At 60.5% G+C, this 19,067-nt stretch overlaps 1 protein-coding gene across 1 annotated transcript; it reads left to right on the plus strand.

Moving 5' to 3' along the window:
• Window positions 1-1,153: 1,153 nt before the first annotated feature.
• On the plus strand, window positions 1,154-17,464 carry SYT5 (synaptotagmin 5). The gene is made up of 9 exons (XM_030544865.1): window positions 1,154-1,235; window positions 8,482-8,640; window positions 8,853-9,031; window positions 10,680-10,799; window positions 11,308-11,475; window positions 12,054-12,221; window positions 12,643-12,760; window positions 13,144-13,277; window positions 13,697-17,464. The coding sequence occupies exons 1-9, from the start codon at window positions 1,223-1,225 to the stop codon at window positions 13,904-13,906; spliced, it is 1,269 nt and encodes a 422-aa protein (XP_030400725.1). The 5' UTR covers window positions 1,154-1,222; the 3' UTR covers window positions 13,907-17,464.
• The last annotated feature ends 1,603 nt before the right edge of the window (window positions 17,465-19,067 follow it).

Here is a 19,067-nt window from a genome sequence, read left to right on the forward strand (position 1 = left end):
GGTTAGAGCGGAGGGGCGGGTCCGGGACGCCCGGCTTTCCAATGCCTAAGGGGGAAGTTGCCCTTCTCGCCTGCAGGGGCAGCATCGACCCTTCCCCGCCCCCCACACGCGATAGGTTTGTTCACACGCTTCACAAAGCCCCGCTCCGCCCCCCCCCGCCCCCGCCCACAGGGCGAAGGGGGAGGGGCGATTCCTCTCCCATCACCCCCGCAGGCATCGATTAGTGTCGAAGGGTTAAAGGCAGGTACACGCGCGCGTGTGTGTGTGTGTGTGTGTGTGTGTGTGTGTGTGTGTGTGTGTGTCCCTGGCGCCGGCTAGGTCCTGTGCTGTGTTTGTGTCCCTGGCGCCCCCTGCTGCAGGGGCCGGTCCCTGCAGTGTGTGTGTGTGTGTGTGTGTGTGTGTGTGTGTGTGGCGCCCCCTGCTGGAGGGACCTGGACATTCACTGGGTGTGTGTGTCTTTGGCGCCCCCTGTTGGAGGGGCCGGGCCCTGCGCTCTGTGTGTGTGTGTGTGTGTGTGTGGCGCCCCCTGCTGGAGGAGCCCGGACCTGCACCAGGTGTTTCCCTGGCGCCCCCTGCTGCAGGGGCCGGTCCCTGCAGTGTGTGTGTGTGTGTGGCGCCCCCTGCTGGAGGGACCTGGACATTCACTGGGTGTGTGTGTCTTTGGCGCCCCCTGTTGGAGGGGCCGGGTCCTGCGCTCTATGTGTGTGGTGTGTGTGTGTGTGTGGCGCCCCCTGCTGGAGGAGCCCGGACCTGCACCGGGTGTTTCCCTGGCGCCCCCTGCTGGAGGGGCCCGGCCCTGCGCTCTGTGTGTATGTGTCTCTGGCGCCCCCTGCTGGAGGGGCCCGGACCTGCACTGGGTGTGTCCCTGGCGCCCCCTGCTGGGCCCTGCTCCTCACGCCCCTGCCCCAATTGCTCATCGGGATGAACCATTCCAGCCTGGGGATCCTAACCCAGAGCCCCCACTCCCCTCCTGCCCTGCGATGGGAGAGCCCCTCAGCCCCACCCCCTCCCTGCAATGAGAGCCCCCCCTTCCCTCTCTGCCTGTGACGGAAGAGCCCCGCCCCTCCCAGGGATGGATGAGCCCCTCCCCCTCCCTCCCTGCCACGGGGGAGCCCCTCCCCCTCCTGTCCCCACCCCCCGCCACACCCCGCCGCCGTTCAGCACCGCGGGGCGGACAGCTCCGAGCCGCGCTCCGGCCGCTCCTGCGCTTCCCCCCGCCGCGATGGAGGGAGACGGTAGGAGCCCCCCGCTCGCCCACATGGGAGCCGCCGACGCTGAGGACTTGGGGGCCGGGGGGGGCGGGGGACAGCTGAAGGGTCCCATCACGGCTGGGGGAGGGGAGGCTGGCCGTGGCGCCGGGCTAGGTCCCGGCTGGGTCCATCGGTGTCACTCTGGAGTGACACCCGTTTACACTGGCTGAGGATCTGTCCCTATAAGCGCCTGCTGTGTCTTGATGGGCAAATTCCCTCCATAGAGGGCCAGCGGCTCAGCTGGTGTCTAAAGGGGCATCACTTTGGAGTGACTCTGAGTCACGCCAGCTGGGGGTCTGGCCCCACCGATCCAATGGAGCTGCGGCCACTGGCCAGGCTGGGGGTCTGGTCCCACGGATCCAATGGAGCTGCGGCCACTGGCCAGGCTGGGGGTCTGGCCCCACGGATCCAATGGAGCTGCGGCCACTGGCCAGGCTGGGGGTCTGGCCCCACCGATCCAATGGAGCTGCGGCCACTGGCCAGGCTGGGGGTCTGGCCCCACGGATCCAATGGATCTGTGGCCACTGGCCAGGCTGGGGGTCTGGCCCCTCCGATCCAATGGAGCTGTGGCCACTGGCCAGGCTGGGGGTCTGGCCCCACCGATCCAATGGAGCTGTGGCCACTGGCCGGGCTGGGGGTCTGGCCCCACGGATCCAATGGAGCTGCGGCCACTGGCCGGGCTGGGGGTCTGGCCCCACAGATCCAATGGAGCTGTGGCCACTGGCCAGGCTGGGGGTCTGGCCCCACCGATCCAATGGAGCTGCGGCCACTGGCCGGGCTGGGGGTCTGGCCCCACCGATCCAATGGAGCTGTGGCCACTGGCCAGGCTGGGGGTCTGGCCCCACGGATCCAATGGAGCTGTGGCCACTGGCCAGGCTGGGGGTCTGGCTCCACCGATCCAATGGAGCTGTGGCCACTGGCCAGGCTGGGGGTCTGGCCCCACGGATCCAATGGAGCTGTGGGCACTGGCCGGGCTGGGGGTCTGGCCCCACGGATCCAATGGAGCTGTGGCCACTGGCCAGGCTGGGGGTCTGGCCCCACCGATCCAGTGGAGCTGTGGCCACTGGCCAGGCTGGGGGTCTGGCCCCACCGATCCAGTGGAGCTGTGGGCACTGGCCAGGCTGGGGGTCTGGCTCCTCCGATCCAATGGAGCTGCGGGCTCGTGGCCCCAGCTGGGGGTCTGGGCCCATTGACCCCAGTGGAGCTGCAGCCACTGGATCCTGGCCCCCTTGGGGAGCGATGAGGATCTGATGGACAGAGAGGAGCTCACGGCCCCAGGTGGGGGGACCTCGGGGGCGAGGAGGGGGCAGGGTCCGTGGGTCAGACTCCGGGACGGGGCTGGACGGGAAGCGGAGTCATGCTGGGAATTGGGAGGATCGATAGTTCAGCGCGGTCCGCTCCCATCCGGTGTGTGTCTCATGAGACCCCGGGCACCGGAGGGGCCAGGCCAGGGCCAGGTTCTTGGCTGGCTCCAGGGCTGACTCATGGCAGCTGGCACTGGGGAGGGACCTGTCTCCTGCCCTGACACCCCAAGCGGGACACCCGCTGACCACCAGGGCCAGGCACTGGCCGGCGCAGATGGATGCACTGCACAAGGTGGGGTCCCACTTCCCAGGTGAAACCGTATCCCCAGCCACAGACCCATGGACCATCCCAGGTCAAGCCAGCTGGGGGGCTGGCCCCTTTGATCCAGTGGAGCTGTGGCTGATAGGGGATGTCCAGTGCTCAAAGCCCTGCCCTGTAGCACACACCCTGTGTGGGCGGGGGGGGGGAGGGGGTTGGAGCTAGGACTCCTGGGTTCTCTCCCTGGCTCTTGGAGGGGAGTGGGGGCTGGTGGTTAGAGCGGGGGTGGGGGATCTGGGAACCAGGACTCCTGGGTTCTGTCCCCAGCTCACTTGCCCCTTGGCTGGGCCCCGGTCTTGCAGCGTGTTGGGTTTCGATGCTGGAGTGGGGGCTGTTGTGGTGCGGAAGGGCCCAGCTGTTGCAGCTGCTCCTGCCTCAGGGCACATGGGCGTGTGTGGGAAACACACGTACGCAGGGAGTCAGAAAGGGAAAACCGCACACGCAGGCAGAGACACATGCACCCGCCTGGCCCTGGGCTCCCTGCTCCCCACTAGTGCCCCTCACTTCTGTCCCACAGCCCCCTGCCACCCTGGCCCTGCCCCCCACCCCAGTTCTGCCAATGTCCCTCATTCCTGACCCACAGCCCCCTGCCAGCCTGGCCCTGCCACCCCCCCACCCAGTTCTGCCGGTGCCCCTCATTCCCGACCCGCAGCCCCCTGCCAGCCTGGCCCTGCCACCCCCCCACCCAGTTCTGCCGGTGCCCCTCATTCCCGACCCGCAGCCCCCTGCCAGCCTGGCCCTGGCCCTGCCCAGCTCTGTCAGTGCCCCTCACTCCCGACCTGCAGCCCCCTGCTAGTCCAGCCTTGCCCCCTCCCCCAGCTCTGCTGGTGCCTCTCACTCCCGACCCGTAGCCCCTGCTAGCCCAGCTCCAGGCTCCCCACATACACAGTTTTTCCCCTGTCCCCACCCCCAGGGAAGTCTTTACACGGTGGAGGTTCAGTTCTTCCGGCCTATTCAGCCATATCGTCCCCCTTGCTGAGGCTGTGGGTTAGGGCCCCTTGGAGGTTGTGCCATAACAGGGGCCCCGTCCCACTTCGGATGGAGCTCACATCCAGCAAACTCATTTCACGGCAGTGGGAAGTGGCAGCAGGGGAGAGAGAGGTTGGTTAACTCAGAGAACTCACCTCCCAGAGCCAGGGAGAGAACCCAGGAGTCCTGGCTCCCAGCCCCGCCCCTCCAGCTCTAACCACTAGATACCAGAGCCAGGGAGAGAACCCAGGAGTTGTGATACACTGTGTCACTCTGCCGACACGTCATTAAAGCGATGTGGTTCCCCCAGCCCCACAGCTGACAGGTGGGGACGTGTGTTTGGGCCTGTGTGACAGGATGGGCTTTGTCTGTTGGCCTCTGGGGGCCCCCCTGAGCCAGCCAGTTCCTGCCCTGGGGCCGGATGGGAGCCGGCGCCCCCTAGAGGGGATGGGCCCTGTCCCATTCCCCACCCCCCTGAGCCAGCCAGTCCCTGCCCTGGGGCCGGATGGGAGCCGGTGCCCCCTAGAGGGGACAGGCCTCGTGCCCCATTTCCCACCCCCCTGAGCCAGCCAGTCCCTGCCGTGGGGCCGGATGGGAGCCGGTGCCCCCTAGAGGGGACAGGCCCCGGGCCCCATTCCCTGCCCCCCTGAGCCAGCCAGTCCCTGCCCTGGGGCCGGATGGGAGCCGGTGCCCCCTAGAGGGGACAGGCCCCGCGCCCCATTCCTGCTTCCATGGTGGTGTTTTCCGGTGGTTGCTCTGTTTGATGAAGGCCTGGGCTGACGGGCACTGGCAGGGGGGTGGGGGGAGCTGTCACCCAGCTCAGCACAAGCGGGCATCAGGGCCCGGGGCAGCAAGATTGCATGAGACAGAGAGAGAGAGAGGCCAGCGGCGCGGGGTGAGCAATCACAGGGATGGAGGGGCCCACGGCTCCAGTCTGGGGCAGGGGCCGGATACCGCGCTAGACGAGCCCGTGGGTTTGAGCCGGGGGTGGAGGTCTCTTGTGTTACCCTGGCTCTGTGCACATCCAGCATAGGAAGCTGGCATCAGGGTTTGTGCTTAAAGCACTCGAATGGCAGCCAGGACGTCTGGGTCTTTTCCCCAGGTTCAACCCCGCCCCCCCCCCCCAAGATGGGAGCCCTGTCGTGGCAGGCACTGCCCATGCCTGCCCCCCCCCCAAACTGGAGCCAGGCCCTGCCCACCCAGGGGAGCTCACAGCCTGAATCAGGGGGGGTTCATGCTTTCAATTCCATGGGGAAACTGAGGCCCAGGGCGGGACCAGACCCACAGAGAAGGCATCTGGAACTGAACCCAGGCGTCCTGCTGGTGAGGCAGAGGGTGGTGGGCCCCTGCCTGGGCCAGGGGGGAGATGAAGGCTCCAGCCCATGATGCCCGCCCCACGACGTGCAGCGCCGCTCGCTCCCCACCCGGCACTGGGTCAGTCCTGCTGCTGGTGTGTGTGTGGGGGGATTAATCCACTCGACTCCATCTGTGAGCTGGGGTGGAGGGGATTAGTGAGCAGGGCCGGCCCCAGGCACTTTAACGGGCGCTAATGGGATCAGAGCCCGGGAGGAGGGGGCAGGAGAGAGAGAAACTCCCCATCAGCCAGGCCCCGCACGAGCCAGCCCTCTACATGTCCCCGGGCACCACCCCATCTCATCGGCCAGCCAGAGCTAAGCACCCCACTACCCGTCCCCGGCGTCTGTCCGGCCGGCCAGCCCCATACGCCACCCGCCCTGCCAGCCAGCTGTGTGCAGCCCTGAAGCAGAGCTCGTGCGGCTCGGACACGTGTCTCCACCACCAACAGAAGCTGGCCCAATAAAAGATGTTCCCTCCCCCACCTCATCTTTCATCCATCCCCATTCACACCCTCTATCCATCCATTCACACCCTCCAGTCATCCCCATCTACACCCTCCCTCCCTCCACACCCTCTATCCATCCAACCAAACCCTCCAGCCATCCCCATTCACACCTTGCCTCCCTCCCCATTCACACACACCCTTCCTCCATCCCCATTTACACCCTCCCTCCAACTAACCAAACCCTCCAGCCATCCCCATTCACACCTTGCCTCCCTCCCCATTCACACACACCCTTCCTACATCCCCATTTACACCCTCCCTCCAACTAACCAAACCCTCCAGCCATCCCCATTCACACCTTGCTTCCCTCCCCATTCACACACACCCTTCCTCCATCCCCATTCACACCCTCCCTCCAACCAACCAAACCCTCCAGCTATCCCCATTCACACCTTGCTTCCCTCCCCATTCACACACACCCTTCCTACATCCCCATTCACACCCTCCAGTCATCCCCATCTACACCCTCCCTCCCTCCACACCCTCTATCCATCCAACCAAACCCTCCAGCCATCCCCATTCACACCTTGCCTCCCTCCCCATTCACACACACCCTTCCTCCATCCCCATTCACACCCTTCCTCCAACTAACCAAACCCTCCAGCTATCCCCATTCACACCTTGCTTCCCTCCCCATTCACACACACCCTTCCTACATCCCCATTTACACCCTCTCTTCCCCATTCACACCCTTCCTACATCCCCATTCACACCCGCCCTCCAGCTAACCAAACCCTCCAGCCATCCCCATTCACACCTTGCTTCCCTCCTCATTCACACACACCCTTCCTCCATCCCCATTCACACCCTCCCTCCAACTAACCAAACCCTCCAGCTATCCCCATTCACACCTTGCTTCCCTCCCCATTCACACACACCCTTCCTACATCCCCATTTACACCCTCTCTTCCCCATTCACACCCTTCTTACATCCCCATTCACACCCGCCCTCCAGCTAACCAAACCCTCCAGCCATCCCCATTCACACCTTGCCTCCATCCCCATTCACACCCTTCATCCCCATTCACACCCTCCCCTCCCCATTCACACCCGCCCTCCAGCTAACCAAATCCTCCAGCCATCCCCATTCACACCTTGCCTCTCTCCCCATTCACAGACACCCCTCCTCCATCCCCATTCACACCCTCCCCTCCCCATTCACACCCTCCCTCCAACTAACCAAACCCTCCAGCCATCTCCATTCACACCCTCACTCCCTCTCCACCCTTCCTCCATCCCCATCCCCATTCAGACCCTCCATCCATCCAACCAAACCCTCCATCCACACCCTCCCTCCAGCCCCATCCACACCCTCACTCTCTCGATTTCCCTGCCATCACCTGGCCACACCCAGCTTGGGCGGGGCAGACTATGGCCCCACCTCTCCCACTAAGGGATACAACCCCCCCTGCTCTGCCAGAGGGGTAACCATGATGACCAGCTTCTCTCCCATCACCTGGGCTGGCGGAGGGGGGAGGATAGGCTGGAGGGGATGACACCTCCCCGTGACACTGAGCTCAGTGCTGCCCCCTGCTGGGCAGGACCAGAGCGCTTTCGGCGTTGTGGCATAGACCCTGCAGGGCAACTGGCTAATGGGGATTCTCCTCTGGCAATGCCAGGAATCCCCCATCCATGAGCTCCTCCCTGCACCTGGACAGTCAGCACTACACCCGGGTCCGTTTACAGCCCATTATGGAGTCAGGCACTAACTGTGCCTGGTATGGCAGGAAAGTGGGGGAGGTCTAGTGGTTAGGGGGAGGCTGGGAGCCAGGACTCCTGGGTTCTCTCCCTGGCTTGAGGAGGGGAGTGGGGTCCAGCGGTTAGAGTGGGGGGGTGATCCAGGATTCCTGGGTTCTCTCCACAGCTCTGGGTGGGGAGCGGGGTCCAGTGGTTAGAGCAGTGGGGGCCTGGGAACCAGGACCCCTAGGTTCGATTCCTCACCCCGTGGAGTGCAGGGTGCAGAGGCAGTTTGCCAGCAGGGAGCAACGCAAGCTCCGTGTCTGTGTTTGTGGCTCAGCCGTTGTCCCCCCGGGCCGGCCCCGGCCCAATGCACAGGAGATGGAGGAGTCCGTCAGGGAGAGCTGCGGAGAGCCGGGCCTCAGTTTGATGGATTACCCAATTTGATTGTCCTTCTCCTGGGGGGAAGGGATACCCGGGCCTAGGTTCACACATTTAGGGCAAATCCTTTCAAGCATATCAAGCTAATTTGACCTATTTCCTGGATTCCCGACCTCGCTCGTGCGATTGATGCTGGTGGTCACTTACAAGCACCTTGCTGGGGCTGAACAATGCACACGTATAAGATCAGTACCTATCCTGAGCGAAACTGACCTACAGGTGACCCAGGCTTCTGGTCAGGCAGCGTCCCACAGACCACCCCTCGCTGAGGGTACACCCTCACCAAGGAGCCCTAGGTTCTGCCCTGCCACAGCTGTGCTCTTGGATTTGGTGGCAGAAGTGGGATCCTGCAGTGCCTACCTCAGAAGCTGTGGGAGACTGCTTGGGAGGGGGATGGTAGCTCCTCCTGCACAGACAAAGCCCCTGCAGGGAGGGGTTGGTGAGGACCTCCCCACACAGCAATGGTTGGTGGAGACCCTCCCCTCACAGCAATGGGGTTGGTAGTTAACACCCCGGCGAGATGTATGGAGCACTTGGGACAATTCACATCTCTCTGAGCAATAGGTTCAGGCTCTCGCCAGACTCAGGCAGGGGCAGCAGGCGGTCCCTCTGCCACTGTGATTATCGGCTGACTCAGAGCTGTGCCCTCCCCTCCCCCAGGCGCAAAGATGAACGCAGCTCGGCGATCGGCCATGCTGGCCTCGGAGGTGACCGCGCCTCCCACCGAGCCGGCCCTGAACGCCACCGAGACGCCCAGCAAGGAGAACGTCTTCTCCGACATGAAGGACAAGTTCATGAACAAGCTCAGCAAGCTGCCCAGTGAGTGCTCGGGGGATCCGCGCCCCATAGCCCCAGTGCCCCGCCCCAGAGGCAGTCGCATCTCAGCACTGGGTCATAGGTCCCTGTAGAAGCACCCGCCCCCACCCCAGAGGGGCTGTGTCCCAGTGCAGGCGAGGGATCCCCCTGTAACCAGCCCCCCGCGCCCTGCCCCAGAGGGGCCACGTCTCACTCCCACTCTGTCCCCGCCGCAGTCCCGCCCTGGGCCGTGGCCACCATCCTGATCCTGGCGGCTCTTCTGCTGCTCGGCTGCTGCGCCTGCGCCTGCAGGAAACGCGGGAAGGGGAAGAAGGGGAAGAAGGGGAAGGAGAAAGCGAAGGCTCAGATCAACCTGAAGGAGGTGAAGGAGCTGGGCCAGAGCTACATCGACAAGGTGAGGCCCCCACTAGGGGGCGCCAGCTCCCATCCAGCCCCAGGGCAGGGACTGGCTGGTTCAGGGGGGCGGGGAGTGGGGCAGGGGCCTGTTCTCTCTAGGGGGCACCAGCTCCCATCCAGCCCCAGGGCAGGGCCTGGCTGGCTCAGGGGGGTGGGGAATGGGGCAGGGGCCTGTTCCCTCTAGGGGGGCGCCAGCTCCCATCCAGCCCCAGGGCAGGGCCTGGCTGGCTCAGGGGGGTGGGGAATGGGGCAGGGGCCTGTCCCCTCTAGGGGGCACCAGCTCCCATCCAGCCCCAGGGCAGGGACTGGCTGGTTCAGAGGGGTGGGGAATGGGGCAGGGTCTGTCCCCTCTAGGGGGCACCAGCTCCCATCCAGCCCCAGGGCAGGGACTGGCTGGTTCAGGGGGGCGGGGAATGGGGCAGGGGCCTGTCCCCTCTAGGGGGCACCAGCTCCCATCCAGCCCCAGGGCAGGGACTGGCTGGTTCAGGGGGGCGGGGAATGGGCAAGGGCCTGTCCACTCTAGGGGGCGCTGGCTCCCATCTGGCCCCAGGGTGGGAGGCTGGGGCGGGGGCTGGGGGGGCTCAGTTCTGGACTCAGCTGCTGTTGAGCTGCTTATCTCCTGAGCCTCTCAGATGCCTGAGCTGTGGGCCCCTGAGGCAGCAGCCTCTGACCTTGGGGGCAGCCTGGACGCTCCGCTGAGAGGGGGTGGGGGGAGGCAGAGTGCAGCTATTGTGGGTCAGGGTTGTATAAGTGATGTGTGTCTGTATAGAGGGGCCGGGCCCTGCAGAGTGTGTGTGTGTGTGTGTGTGTGTGTGTGTGTGTGTGTGTGTGTGTGTGTGTGTGTGTGTGTCCCTGGCGCCCCCTGCTGGAGGGGCCAAGCCCTGCGCTCTGTGTGTGTGTGTGTGTGTGTGTGTGTGTGTGTGTGTGTGTGTGTCCCTGGTGCCCCCTGCTGGAGGGGCCGAGCCCTGCGCTCTGTGTGTGTGTGTGTGTGTGTGTGTGTGTGTGTGTGTCTCCCCCTGGCGCCCTCTGCTGGAGGGGCCGAGCCCTGCACTATGTGTGTGTCCCTGACACCCCCTGCTGGAGGGGCTGGGCCCTGCACTGTGTGTGTGTCCCTGGTGCACCCTAGTGGAGGGGCCGGGCCCTGCGCTGAGTGTGTGTGTGTCCCTGGTGCCCGCTGCTGGAGGGGCCGGGCCCTGCGCTGTGTGTGTGTATATCCCTGGTGCCCCCTGCTGGACGGGTCGGGCCCTGCACTCTGTGTGTGTGTGTGTGTGTGTCCCTGGTGCCCCCTGCTGGAGGGGGCAGGCCCTGCGCTCTGTGTGTGTGTGTGTGTGCGCGTGTGTGTGTGTCCCTGGTGCTCCCTGCTGGAGGGGCCAGGTCCTGCGCTCTGTGTGTGTGTGTGTGTGTGTGTGTGTGTGTGTGTGTGTGTCCCTGGTGCCCCCTGCTGGAAGGGCCAGTCCCTGCGCTGTGTGTGTGTGTGTGTGTGTGTGTGTGTGTGTGTGTCCCTGGTGCCCCCTGCTGGAGGGGCCGGGCCTTGCGCTGTGTGTGTATGTGTGTCCCTGGCGCCCCGTGCTGGAGGGGCCGGGCCCTGCATGTGTAACTGAGGTGTTGGCTCTACACAGGGTGTTGCTCTCTCACCCCCCCCCCAGGTGCAGCCTGACATTGAGGACCTGGACCCGGCGCTGCTGCCTGAGCCTAAGGACGAGAAGCGCCAGGAGAAGCTGGGCAAGCTGCAGTACTCGCTGGACTACGACTTCCAAAACGGGCAGGTGGGTTTTCTCATGTGGCCTGCTGAGGGACCCAGGTGTCCGGGCTCCCATCCCTCCCAGTTCCAACCGAGTAAAAGAACCCTCCTCGCCCAGAGCTGGGAATGGAACACAGGACTCCTGCTTCCCAGCCCCCACCCCACTTTAACCACTAGACAGCACTCCCCTCTCAGAGCCGAGGAGGGAACCTAAGAGTCCTGGGTCCCATCCCCTCCCTGCTCTAACCACTAGACAGCACTCCCCTTTCAGAGCCAGGGATGCAATCCACAAGTCCTGGCTCGCAGCCCCCTCCTGCTCTAACCACCAGACCCCACTCCCCTCCCAGAGTCAGGGAGAGAACCCAGGAGTCCTGGCCCCTAGCCCTTCACTGCTCTAACCACTAGACCCCGCTCCCCTCCCAGAGCTGGGGAGAGAACTCAGGAGTCCTGCGCCGCCCGGCTGGGGCACTGCTGTGGGGGAAACTCACAGCATGGCCGACACTCTGGGGCTTTTCCCTTTCATCCTGTCCCAGCTGGTTGTAGGCATCATCCAGGCAGCCGATCTGCCGGCGCTGGACATCGGGGGCACATCCGACCCCTACGTCAAAGTTTTCCTGCTCCCTGAAAAGAAGAAAAAACACGAGACCAAAGTGCATCGGAAAACCCTGAACCCCACGTTCAACGAGACCTTCACCTTCAAGGTAACTCGCCTCACTCCCGACCCGCATCCCCCTTTGTGCCCTCCAGCTCTGCCAGTGCCCCTCACTCCCGACCCGCAGCCCCCTCTGTTCCCCCCAGCTCTGCCGGTGCCCCTCACTCCCGACCCGCATCCCCCTTTGTGCCCTCCAGCTCTGCCAGTGCCCCTCACTCCCGACCCGCAGCCCCCTCTGTTCCCCCCAGCTCTGCCGGTGCCCCTCACTCCCGAACCGCAGCCCCCTCTGTTCCCCCCAGCTCTGCCGGTGCCCCTCACTCCCGACCCGCATCCCCCTTTGTGCCCTCCAGCTCTGCCAGTGCCCCTCACTCCCGACCCGCAGCCCCCTCTGTTCCCCCCAGCTCTGCCGGTGCCCCTCACTCCCGAACCGCAGCCCCCTCTGTTCCCCCCAGCTCTGCCGGTGCCCCTTGCTCCCGACCCACAGCTCTCTCCATGCCCCCCAGCTCTGCCGGTGCCCCTTACTCCCAACCCGCAGCCCCCTCTGTGCCCCCCAGCTCTGCCGGTGCCCCTCACTCCTGCAGCCCCGCTGAGGGAGGGGCACTGCTGAGCTCTCCCTTCGCCCCCCAGATCCCCTACGTGGAGCTGGGCGGGAGGACCCTGGTCATGGCCGTCTACGACTTCGACCGGTTCTCCAAGCACGACGCCATCGGGGAGTTGCGGGTGCCTATGAGCAGCCTGGACCTGGCCCAGCCCATCGAGGCCTGGCGGGACCTGCAGTCCGCCGAGCGGGAGGAGGTGAGGCCCCACCCACGGGCTCTGTCACCTGGCAACCCCGGGGGGGGGCTCTGGGGGTTGGGATGCCTGGGGGGGGAGGGTGGTTCTGGGACTTGGGATACCCTGGGGGGAGGGGGGCTCTGGGCGGTGGGATGCCCGGGGGGAGGGGGGCTCTGGGGGGTGGGATTCCCTGGGGGCAGGGGGCTGTGGGAGATGGGATCCCTGGGGGGAGGGGGGCTCTGGGTGTTGGGATGCCCGGGGGGAAGGGCAGTTCTGGGGCTTGGGATTCCCTAGGGGGAGGGGTGCTGTGCAGGATGAGATGGGGAGGGAGCATTGGCTAATGTGGCAGAGGGGGTCCTTAGAGGTAGGATTCCTAGGGGGTGGGGAAGCTGCAGTCCAGCCCTCCTAGTCTGACTGTTCCCCCCCTCCCCATGCCTCACAGCAGGAGAAGTTGGGGGACATTTGCTTCTCCCTGCGCTACGTCCCCACGGCCGGGAAGCTCACGGTCATTGTTCTGGAAGCCAAGAACCTGAAGAAGATGGATGTGGGGGGGCTGTCAGGTGAGATAGCGCTGTGAGCTTCCTCCCAGCAGTGCCCCATCCGGGGACCCCAATGCTGCAAACTTTTCCCCAGCAGTGCCCCAGCTGGAGACCCCTGTGCTGCGAGCTTCCCCGCAGTAGTGCCCCAGCCAAGGCCCCGTCTCCGCCCGCAGTGAGTCAGGCTCACGCCTGGGGGGCCAGGGGGTCAAGCTTTATTGACACCCTGGCCTTGGGGCTCAGGAAACTTACTGGGGTGCTTGAAGCTGCGGGACCTAGGAATTGTGGGATAGCTACCTGGAGGGTCACCTGACTGGCCCAGCTTGGGGGCAGGACAGGGGGTTGCTCATCAGGCCCAGATGGGGTCTGGGGTCTCTGGTCTGAACTGTCTCCCCTTCACCCCCCAGATCCCTACGTGAAAATCCACCTGATGCAGGGGGGAAAGCGGCTGAAGAAGAAGAAAACGACCATTAAGAAAAACACTCTGAACCCCTATTATAACGAGTCCTTCAGCTTCGAGGTTCCCTTTGAGCAGATCCAGGTGAGTCTCCCCCCCCCCCAACTCTGAGCCAGCCAGCTCCTGTCCTGGGGACGGATGGGAGCTGGCGCCTCCTAAAGGGGAAAGTCCCCTGTGCCCCATTCCCTGCCCCCTTGAGACAGCCCGTCCCCGCTCTGGGGCCGGATGGGAGCCGGCGCCCCCTGGATGGGAGCCGGCGCCCCCTAGATGGGAGCCAGCACCCTTCTCTCACCTGCTTGAGGTGGATATTACTGCTGTGGGGGAAGATCACAGCACTGTGGGGGATCCCAAGCTGAGGGCACTGCTGCAGGGAAGCTCGCATTATGGCGCGGGAAATCCCTGGTTAGTGGCACCGCTGCTGGGGAAGTTCAGGGCCCTGACCGATCCCCAGCTGGGGCACCGTGGTAGGTGTGTTCACCGTGGCGCCTCTCCTCCCCTGGCAGAAAGTCCAGGTTGTTCTCACCGTCCTGGATTACGACAAGCTGGGGAAGAACGAGGCCATTGGGAAGGTCTTCGTAGGCTGCAACGCCACCGGCACGGAGCTGCGTCACTGGTCTGACATGCTGGCCAATCCTCGGCGCCCCATCGCCCAGTGGCACACCCTGCAGACGGAAGAGGAGGTGGACGTGGTCGTTGGCAAGAAGACCTCCTGATGTCCCCTCTCCACCCCCCATCCTGGCCTAGCCAGTGGGCAGCCGTCCCATCTCCCGTCCTGAGCGAGTGGGAACGTGTGGGTGAGGCGCCTCTGGAGAATGCGTGTGTGGGGTTGCCTGTGAGCCTGTTTCCTCTTTCAGAGCTGTTTCTGTTGAAACATCTTCGAGCAAACCTTCTGTTTCTGATCCGCTGTGTGAACCGTGAGGTTTGCGTTGTGTCGAGAAGCTGCTGAGATGTCTACTACAGGGTTACTATAGGTTTACTATGGGTTTACTATGAGGTTACTGTGGGGTTACAATAGGACTGCAGTAGGTTTACACATCATGTTGTGCTGCCACATTTGAAAACTGGGTCTTGTGTGTAAACCTATTGTAAATCTGTTTACTAATAGCTTACAACAGGTTTACTTTAGGGCTACCATAGCTTTGCACAGGTGGACGTCATAGTATGGTGACACACTTGAAAGCAGGACCGCATGTAAATCTCTTGTAAATCTGTAGCAGAGGCATCCTAAAGATTTCCACCTTTGGATCTCGCAAGTCTCCTGTGCGAAACTATTGTAGCTGTGTTTACTAAGGGTTTACAATATACTTATATACTTGGATGCTATAGCACAGTGCCACCTTTGAAAATTACGCTTAACGTGTAACCCTATCGGAGATTTGATTTCTGTATGTTTACTAATGGTTTACAGCAGATTCACTCGATGGTTACACTTAGCTTCACGTGCCATATTTTAAAACTGGACTTCATGTATAATACTGTTGTAAATCTAGTCATAATAGCTTGATGAATGATTGGCTCTAGGTTCACTTACAGCTTTACGCAATGTGTTTATTATAGGCTTACAAGATCTTTACTATGGGTTTCACACAGGTATACTTTGGGTTTACTACAGGTTCATGACAAGTTTACTATAGATTTGTTGTGGGCTTATGATAGGTTTAATAGAGGGTTACAACAGGTTTACAGAGAGGGTTACAACAGATTTACTATTACTTTACGTTTTACTGAACATTATTTATGTTACGACTACATTTTATTGTAGGCTTACAATGGGTTTACAACAGGTTCACTAGAGACTTACAACAGGTTCACTATGGCTTTACTACTAACTGGCAAACATGTTTATTATAGGTTTACAGCAAGTTTGCTATTTGTTTACAAACATGGGTTTGCAACAAGTTCACTATGGGTTTCCAGCAGGTTTACTGTTGTTTTACAAACGTGTTTACTGTAGACTTACAACAGGTTTGCTCTATGTTTACTATAGGCTCACACGGAGTTTACTGTGGGTTTAGAACAGGTTCACTACGGATGTACCAGATGTTTACAACAAGTTTACCTCTGGTTTACAAACATATTTTCTATAGTCTTACAACAGGTTTTCTATACGGCTACTACAGGCTAGCAGTGACTTTACTACGGGTTTACAACAGGTTCACTATAGACTTACATGTTTACGATAGCTTTGCAGCAGATTCCCGGAGGGTTTACGACAGGGTCACTATGGGTTCACAGCAGGTATACTATTGGTTTACAAACATGTTTATAATAGGCTTACAACAGGTTTACAATAAGTGTCCATGAGGGCCAACATTCAGATACACATGCCTTGCCCATATCATCCCTCCTCTGGCTCCTCATGGTGCCCATCGGACAATCGGTCCTGGGGCATTTAAATCTACTGGAAGCTTTACACATGAGACCCAGCCTCCAAATGCAGGCCCCCTTCCTACGCAAGCCCCAAAATAGGACCATTCCTTTAAGGCACCAGCATCGAAGACCTCAGCTCCTGCTTTCCCAGTGCCCGGTGGGATTATTACCTGGCTCGGTATAAGCCACCTCCGTTGATGTTTTGTTTTGGGTTGTTTTCTGCTCAGCTTGTGCCAATGAAATCAGGCCGATCCGATTCCCCACCTGGTTCCTGTTGTACCAAACCTTGCTGCTGTTCATTGATACTTGCCCTTGTTAGCTAATTAACGTCCTTGGGTGGGGGGAGGGGACTTGGTATGATCACCCCTGGCTCGGGGAAAGTTAGAGCAGGGCGGGCTGGGAGCCAGGACTCCTGGGTTCTGTTCCCGGCTCTGGGAGGGGAGTGGGATCTAGTGGTTACAGCGGGGGGACCTGGAGTCAGGACTCCTGGGTCCTATTCACCATCTGACCTCTGGCAAGCCACGTCCTCTTCATACACTCCTAAAATCAGGCTAACACCTCAGTCTGAAGCCCTCAGATGCAAGACTGCTATGTATTAGTACAAAGACCTCTTGGCTTTTGCTGCCCAGATGTCTCCTGCTTGACCCCAGAGCCACCTTTCTCCTCGTGCCCCATCTGGCTCCATTTTAGTTCACGGGGAGCTTGGCTCTATTTCGTTACTAACAGCTTCCTCCAGCTATTAGTCTCCAAAGCAGAATCTCTCATTCCCGCCCTGTCCAGGGATTTCTGTTCCCAGCAAAATGAGCCCAAGAAGAGGGACACCTCACCAGGCCAAGAACGGTCAAGTGTAGCGGGGCGGTGGCCATTTTGTCTCTCGTATTGACCAAGGTAGCATGTTTGGTACTATTCTCCAACTGTAGAATTAGCACCCTTTGGGGACTAAGAAATGCCTTCCATCCCCCCTATTTAAATCTTATCCCCTCCGTCTCCTCTCTCTGGTCCCAAATTTTAGTGACGGGCATGATTGTAGGCGTGATTGTGGCGTAATTCCATTGGCCAAGCCCTTGTTAGCTGGATAACTGTCCATCACCTTCTCCCTACCCTCCACCCCCAGTCTCAACTTTTAGCCATAAACAAAGTGAAGAGCAAGATGACCTCTGCTTGAGATGGCCTTTGTCAAGATGGACAGAGGCATTAAATTACTTCCACTGACCAGTCCCTTATATCTCTCCATCTCTCTTTATCCCCCGGCCCCAACTTCTAGCAAAAACCAGAGAGATTATCAAGAGGGTGGCCGTTTGAGATGATGACCAGCATTCAAGATGGTGGCCACTCAAGATGGGGGGGGTGACCATTCAAGAGGGTGGCCATTTGAGATGATGACCACCATTCAGGATGGTGGCCACTCAAAATGGGGGGTGGCCATGCTACGTGATGGTGAACTGTGAGGTAATACTGGTCTCCCCAATCTGCTTTCCACCCTAAGTCCCAACTTCTAGCAACAACCGGTGTGTAAATGCCCGGAGCAAGATGGTCTCTGCTAAGTGTTGAAGAGATGCTGTGTCCTAGCCCCGTCCGGGAACCCCTTGTTCGTGGTTCAAGACGACCGCCCCACCTCCGTAACAACGGGTGGGCCAAGAACTAGCTGGCCGCCACCGTGCCGTGATAGACGCGCTGTAGGATAATGGCAGTCAGGATTGTGTACAGGCCAAAGAGAAGTGTTTGTGACCTATGACGTGTGTGGATTCTAGCCCCGCCCTCCCATTTTGAGGAACCTCCCAATCCCTGCCCCTTCGCGGTGCTGTCCTTTATAAGCTGCACCCCTTTTGAACAGGTTTTCATATCGATGTCTTTGGCCGCGTGTCTGCTCAGAAATAAATCGAAGAGCTCTTATCTTTCAACGGCGTGTTCCTCATTGTCTCCGACAGGGAAGCGGGGAGGTAAAAGTTAAGTTTCCCTTGATTGACGCCGGGGCGGGTGAGAGCAGACTCAGCTATGTGTGACTCCAATCAGCTTTCTCCTTATCACGCTCCTGGTTGATAGCCCCACCGCTCACCGGAGACCCTACCCCGACCAACTGGCACGCAGCTCCCAACGTTCACGAGTAACCCAACAATAACGCGCTAGGCCCGGTTCTCACAAAAGACCCTATAATGACAAACCAGCCCAGAGCTCACGGGAGACCCTACAATAACAAAGCAAGGTTTGAAGAGCTGCGTGCCAGGCAAGCCCTGACACATACTCTCCTGGTTGCGGCTGCATGACCAGGACGTTCACAGCTGCTGCCGGTAGCTATATTTTGTAATCCCAGCAAAGGGCGGGAGAACAGGTGTTACCAGGCCCTGCCTGCTTAGGAACCCCAGCCTCGGGCCTGCTGATCCGGAGCAAATTATGATATTAAATTCTCTGTCCCCCAGCAAATCCCTTGCCAATCCAAGAGCAACCAAGGGCTTTAGAGGAAGATGAAAATCTCCTTTCCTTCCCAGAGATGTAATTCATTGTGTGCCGTTAAGGGGCGGGGAGGGAGTGGGACAGAGGGAGGATGAGAGGGATGCAGGGAAAGAGGGAAGGAAGAAAAGAAAGTCCACCAGATGTGCCTAGGGCTGGCGGGCGGGCTAGCGAAATGAACCGATCCAAAGAGGCGTGTGTGTGGGGAGTCAATAGACCGACAGATCGGACAGACGAGTGGCTAGCGCAGGGGTTCACAACCTTTTCCTTTCTGAGCCCCCCAACACGCTCTAAACAATCCACGGTTCACTTGTGCTACAACAACTGATTTCTGCGTCTCAAACCCACGACCTTACGGGGTAGCCAGCGGGGCAATTGCTCAGCCTTCGCTTCAGCCCCGGGGGACCCCGGGTTTCAGTCCCATGCGGTGGGGTGGTGGCTGCCGCCCTGGGCCCCAGCGAGCCTGACCCTGGCCCTGCGTGGCGGCCTCCCCAGGTGAGAACTGCTGGTCTAGACTCAGCGCATACGTAGATGGACTGGGTTAGACAGAGGTGGGTGTATGGGGTTGGATAGATAGATAGAGGGGGCGTATGAGGATAGATAGATGGGGGGTGGACGGGGATAGATAGAGGGGGTGGATGGAGATAGAGGGGGTGGCTGGGGATGGATAGATGGATGGGGTGGCTGGCGATAGATAGATAGAGGGGGCGGATGGGGATGGATAGATAGATGGGGGGCGGATGGGGATGGATAGATAGATGGGGTGGATGGGGATAGATAGATAGATAGATAGATAGATAGATAGATAGATAGATAGATGATAGATGGGGGGGCGGATGGGGATAGATAGATAGATAGATAGATAGATAGATAGATAGATAGATAGATAGATAGATAGATAGATAGATAGATAGATAGATAGATAGATAGAGGGGGCGGATGGGGATGGATAGATAGATAGAGAGAGAGAGAGAGAGAGAGATGGGGTGGATGGGGATACATAGATAGAGGGGGTGGATGGGGATAGATAGATAGAGGGGGTAGATGGGGATGGAT

The sequence above is a fragment of the Gopherus evgoodei genome, unplaced genomic scaffold, assembly GCF_007399415.2.
Source record: "Gopherus evgoodei ecotype Sinaloan lineage unplaced genomic scaffold, rGopEvg1_v1.p scaffold_35_arrow_ctg1, whole genome shotgun sequence".
Taxonomy (NCBI): Eukaryota; Metazoa; Chordata; order Testudines; family Testudinidae; genus Gopherus; species Gopherus evgoodei.

What these genes read in the sequence shown, in the direction of transcription:
- SYT5 (XM_030544865.1), top strand. An exon ending in GCCAGAGCTACATCGACAAG is followed by an intron (nt 9,032 to 10,679) that starts GTGAGGCCCCCA and finishes CCCCCCCCCCAG; the next exon opens with GTGCAGCCTGACATTGAGGA. An exon ending in AGTCCGCCGAGCGGGAGGAG is followed by an intron (nt 12,222 to 12,642) that starts GTGAGGCCCCAC and finishes CATGCCTCACAG; the next exon opens with CAGGAGAAGTTGGGGGACAT.